Source organism: Oryzias melastigma, linkage group LG20, assembly GCF_002922805.2.
Source record: "Oryzias melastigma strain HK-1 linkage group LG20, ASM292280v2, whole genome shotgun sequence".
NCBI lineage: Eukaryota > Metazoa > Chordata > Actinopteri > Beloniformes > Adrianichthyidae > Oryzias > Oryzias melastigma.
The window spans coordinates 11,610,135-11,615,698 of NC_050531.1; the positions used below are offsets into that span (position 1 = coordinate 11,610,135).

The window sequence follows — 5,564 nt, forward strand, 5'->3', positions numbered from 1 at the left end:
CCCACTCACACCATTAGTGTTGACAGATGCCCAGACAGACTGCTCCTTATTGACAGATTGTAATGCGAGACACAGAAAAGTATTGATCTCTGCATCTCTGCTCAACACAGATCATTAAAACTCCTCCTTTTAACAAAGGACGATTGCGCTTCACATTGTTTGACCGGAAACACTTTAGGCGCCATAAAAGGACTATTTTTACATGATGCGCTCCAGTAGAAATCATTTATCATTTTAGGCAGCATGTTTTTCTACTCTGATATGCAGAAAAACAGTTGATTAAAACATCTTTTTTTACTCTTCTGTAATTACTAATTAAAAATCTTTCCCATAAAAGGGTTTCCCATTTACCTTTTTAACTTGCCATCCATTTCTTTTTATGGGAAAGCTAGTCTATTAAGGTTCATTTAGTAATGTCTTATATTTCATTTCCTCTTAATGGGAACCAGTCCTTTTTATAAACCACTCCAGGTGCCACGGCCGTGATTAGCTTATGAAGTTTTATGATTATGTGTTTTGCAGTGAGAAACAGCTTTCATCTTCATACTCACCTTGAAGAGCACAATTTGTCACACCGACGGAGGTTATGCGTGTGCTGGTTTTGGCTCTAATAATGATGCCTTTTGGTGTTTCTTCTTCTTTGTCAGAAGTCTCAATTGCCCGCTCCAGTCAGGAGGAGAGGCGCTGTGGAGGTAATTTCCGTCTGTTTGTGGGGATGAAAGAGATGGGGGAGAAAGAAAAGTATTTCTGCTTAAAACATATTCAGAATAATGTGCTTAACAAGGTAGTTAAACACATTTAATGTGTACAATTATTGTAATATGATTATCAAACTGCTTAGACTGCTGTTTTGGGGAAATCATAACAGACTTATCGAACAAAATAGCTATTTAGTTGAAAATAATGCTTTACTTCTTCACTATTTATTTGAAAAATATGTTTTACATATTAGTTGTGCTTGTAATAAACTGTTTTATGATTATTACAGAACGTAGAGCTTATCCCTTTTAATATCTGGTCTGCCTAAAAATCTGTCTCTTGGGTTACTTGAAAGTGAACCTTGTTGCCAATAATAGACAGGTAAATCCAGGAGGTTCAGTTCATTCTCTGAAGTGCAAAGTAAAAGCAAACCAGCTATTAATGGCTCAATAATAAGTGTGTTTTTTTTACCTAAACACCGTAGAATTCTGACTTATAAAAAGGTTAAAATATGTTTAGTTAGCAAAAATAGTGTGGTACAAACGTGATAGATCACTGGTTTCCAGACTTTTAACCCTTTTCTGGGCACATACTGGTTTAATTTAAGACAATATTTTCACTGACCAGCCAGTGAAACCCCAAGTGAACACCCATTTTTTTTTTTATTTTATTTAGTTTCCAATTTCCCTTAATTTTTGAGAGTAAAGTTAATATTCATCCTCTGTAACATATATGCATCTGATTTAAAACTTATCTTTACACTAGGTTTTTAAGTAGGAACCATTAAAATGTGATTTAATTTTTTCCCTTAACTCACAAACATTTTTGCAGTAAGATAATAAATTGAACGCAAACTTCAACCTCTTCTAACTTTTAAGGGATAAATACAAAAAAGGTTCACAAAAACTGTTCTTTTCTAAATCGGATAATAAACGGAAAGCCACTGTTTGAGCAACTTTATTAGCAACATCCGCGTAACCAGACAGCAGTTTTTCAAAATAAAACTTCCTTCAGAATCATATTATAATTAAATATAATTAAAACGGTCATATTTTATTTCTCAGTGACCCGGTTCCAATTGTCCCAATATTTGGCAGACTGGAGGTTTGACTTGTGGAACTAGTTACTTTGTTTGCTTTTTTAACTTCCTGATAAAAGCTTGTTTTTGGGTACCAGCCCATCCAAAATCACATTAGAAAAGAGAAAATAAACCAAACTAAAGTGTGGATTACTGTTTTGGCTTTCCTTAGCAATTAAAACCAAGGCCTTTTTGACTGTCCTGCCATGACTTTCACCATCATCCTGTTGACGTGTCCCCTGTTCTCTGTTCCAGATTTCAACCTTTTCCACATGATCGCCGTTGGTCTTAGCAGCTCCATCCTCGGCTGCCTGGTTACCCTGCTAGTCTACTCCTACTGCCAGCGCTACCAGCAGCAGTCCCACGACGCCACCGTCATCCATCCCATCTCAGCTGCGCCACTCAACACCAGCATCACCAATCACATCAACAAACTGGACAAATATGACACTGTGGAAGCCATCAAGGTCTGTATGCAGCTGTGCTCTGGTTTTATTGTGTCACAGATAAATGTCCAGGTGTGGAAACAAAGTCTTCTCTCTGACGTTTCCTTATTTTTTCGGGGGGGATAATTAAATGATGTTATGGTATCTCTGTGGGTCAGTGATGAAGGGTCTCCCTCCACCTCCTTCAGTGTCAGCTAAGATTAAATACATGTCTTACTGCATGACTCTAACTGTCAAACCACCTCCTGTCACACGCCACACTGTAGCCATGTAACAAATAGGCAGCCATGCGTTTATCCTCCCTCCGTGTGCTCCTTTGTTCTGTGCGTCGGTGTGTGACTTTGACTCGCAGTAATGGCCGCACTCTGCTTTCTCATAACATACTAATGCAATTACTTAATGGTGCATAGGCAGGTAATCAGCACTCTGTCTGCACATTTCTCTCCCCCGGCCAGTTCTTTGTGTCTGTATTGCATTCTAAAGCAGAGACAGTTTGAAGTACCAGAGTCAGTGGAGAGGATCCAGCTACTCTCATGGTGCAAATAGCCTCTTATCCGCTGTTACATCAGGCCCTCGGAGCCAGGCCGGGCCGGTGATTAGTGCTTGTTCTCAGATACTCCATTCTACAGCTTCCACGGCTGGTTTTGAGGATTCCCTGTGCTCCGTGTTAAAGAGGGCTTTACCACTTTCACGCCCTTACTTTGAAAAGTGGCTTGAAAGACACTGATTTTGATATCATAATTTACACCCAGAAGAAGAAAAAAGGGGTCTGAGTACATATTACATTTTCAAGGATCTCTCTATTTAATTTCCAAAGACAACTGTAAGCCAGAAGAGCTGTACTTTACATTAAAACCAACATTTTCAGGACTATTTTAACCAGTAAAATGCTGCCCCAAGAAACACAAACTATCATCTTTAGTCAATTTAGTTTTGAATACACTGCAAAAACAGACGTCTTTGGAGTAAATTCAAAATTCTTACAAAATTGGCAGATTTTCTTTTTTTTGATAAGTAAATCTACCTCTGGGGTAAGAATTACCAAGAATTCTTAATTTTAAGAAAAAAATTCACGTCACCAAGACAAGTTTTCTCAAACTTGTATAATTTGCTATTGAAAAACTTTCTTGATAAGATGATTTATTTTGCAAGACAAAAGAAAAGACAAAGGTCTTTTTACTTTCTTAAGATTCTGTTTTTGCAGTGATTGAAGGTTTAAGCTTCTCATTATTTCTTTGAATTGCAATAAACTTAACTATTGTTCTATTTTTTTCTTTCACATCTAAGGAATCAGTACAACCTTGCATGACTAGAAATTAAAAATGTTGTTTTTATAATGTAAAATGATGAGAAATTAGCTTTCGTAAGTTTATCACAATTAAAGGGCCCATACCATGAAAAAACAACTTTTTGAGCTTTTAAGTGTATTATACTGTTCATTCTTCACTATAAAAAACCCCAAAGCTGTATTTTGATCCGTTTACGCATTTCTGAGTAATCCTTCAAAGCCCTGCACTCTCAGTACAAGCTCCTCCCACACCCACGAAAACAAGCAAGTCCTCACATGTCACAGAGTGAGGACAGCCCATTTCAGGGAGAGTCTGTGCTAACAGCTCCACCCCCAGCCTAACATAAACACACCCACTTTCTCCATGAAAGATACAGCAATCATCAGCAAAGCGTTGTTATTTTAGCATCGACTATGAGAGGAAGTAGCTCCTCTTCTATATAATCTGCAGAAACGACTCGTAAGATGATGTCTAAATGTTGTGTGGCAGTACCTGTACTGGACTTTTCGTAAATAAGTTTACGGTAATAAAAAATGCTTCGTTTTATGTCACAGTGAACATTTACATGTATTCTAATGCTGTTAGATCCCATTCTTTTTGGCTTTGCTTGCATTTGGTTACAACAGCTGGTCTAGTTGTTGTTGTTGCCTGCTTCTTTATAACTTTCCTTAAAGTTGCAAACAACTAGAAGTTTTGCTCTTAAGGATACAGTAAAGCATCCTAAGTCTGTTTTTGAGTTCCTGTTGGTGGAGTCAGAGGAAATTGAAGGTCATCCCTCAATATGCAGTTAGCTAGATTTGACTAAAAGATGAATACATATTATAATTATTTTGAAACAACAAAATTAAGCTGTATTAGACTGTTTTTATAGCTCAAAAAAACATTTTCGATGGAGCTTTAGAGTTATATATGTTTAATGATTGTAACTTGAAAGAAGGTTAAAGAATAATTTATGATTTTTCTCATCTTTTCCAACATGGATGATGCAATCACTGTCAGCACTGGATAAACTAAGTGAACACACCAAAACTGTTATGCAAATGTTTCATAAAGCTTGTTCAAGAGTGAACAGACTCTTGGCTTCCAGCAGAATTATCTAAAAAAGCAGAGCCTCCACAGGTGTGAAGCCTCTGTCTTCCATGCAATTAGATTCAGGCGCATGCACCAATAATTTAGTTAGTGCAATTGCAGGTAGAGGTGGATGCGAATGCAGACAGTTGGTGCAAAAACTGGAGAGCTGCATGAAAAATTAGGACTTTTTTTTATTTACAAGTAACTTCTACCTCCAGCTTCTAATCAGCGAGGCTTATTACTTGTTACAGAGATTTTTTATTACTGTGTACAGATTTAGAATTTATCTCTTGTTAAGGCTTAGAGGAGCAAAATATTATGCATATTGCCTCTATGCCAGTTGGTTGGACTGTTTCCAGTAGGTTTTGATCACATATTTGAGGCTTCATTTAGTCATTAGAAAGTCCTAGCATTTCCTTGAGGATGACTCTCGCCCATTCCTCTCGCCCCTGCAGCCAGATGTGTCGGTACTCTTGCCCTTGGACGACCCCGCCATGCACCAGCCTCTCTCTTCTAACATGGGGGTGTCCATGCGTGGACTGGAGATTTTCTACTAACCACTGACCTCTGCAACCGCTCGCCTTCTGACCCTTACCCCCAACAACTCTTTTATACCCACCTTCGACTACTTCCTCTTCCCCAACGTTCCCTGCCCCTCCACTTCCTGTGTGTGGCAGGTTGGAGCACGATTCTCTTTCCGCTTCATCCTCCCATCATAACTGCCTCCCTTCTCCATTCTGGCTTGTGAGAAGGCAGCGTATCTCGTTTTGTTCTCTTTTTAAAAAGTGCTTGCATTTGCATGTTTTTTTTGTCTCTTCTTTTTGCTTTTTATTTATTTCACCGCAGGTTTGATTTAATGGGTAAAGATGGATAGCTCATTGTGATGTTGGTTTAAAAAAAACCTCCTCTGCTGCCTCTCTGTCACCCAAACCACTCCAAGAAAGGAGACATACTAGATGATGCTAACACAGCTGCTAAAAA

At 38.3% G+C, this 5,564-nt stretch overlaps 2 protein-coding genes across 5 annotated transcripts in view; both read left to right on the plus strand.

The window, feature by feature from the left end:
* The window catches only part of sema5a (sema domain, seven thrombospondin repeats (type 1 and type 1-like), transmembrane domain (TM) and short cytoplasmic domain, (semaphorin) 5A), a 195,204-nt gene that overhangs the window by 138,682 nt on the left and 50,958 nt on the right, over window positions 1-5,564 (plus strand). The gene's annotated exons all lie outside the window — the stretch shown is intronic.
* On the plus strand, window positions 23-5,537 carry LOC112150977 (semaphorin-5A-like). The gene is made up of 3 exons (XM_024279533.2): window positions 23-692; window positions 2,033-2,244; window positions 5,039-5,537. The coding sequence occupies exons 1-3, from the start codon at window positions 587-589 to the stop codon at window positions 5,138-5,140; spliced, it is 420 nt and encodes a 139-aa protein (XP_024135301.1). The 5' UTR covers window positions 23-586; the 3' UTR covers window positions 5,141-5,537.

Bases quoted from the DNA above. Each gene is read 5' to 3' on its own strand.
- LOC112150977 (XM_024279533.2), top strand. From the start codon at position 587: ATGCGTGTGCTGGTTTTGGCTCTAATAATGATGCCTTTTGGTGTTTCT. The intron at 693-2,032 runs GTAATTTCCGTC...TCTCTGTTCCAG, and splicing joins GGAGGAGAGGCGCTGTGGAG to ATTTCAACCTTTTCCACATG. The intron at 2,245-5,038 runs GTCTGTATGCAG...TCGCCCCTGCAG, and splicing joins ACACTGTGGAAGCCATCAAG to CCAGATGTGTCGGTACTCTT.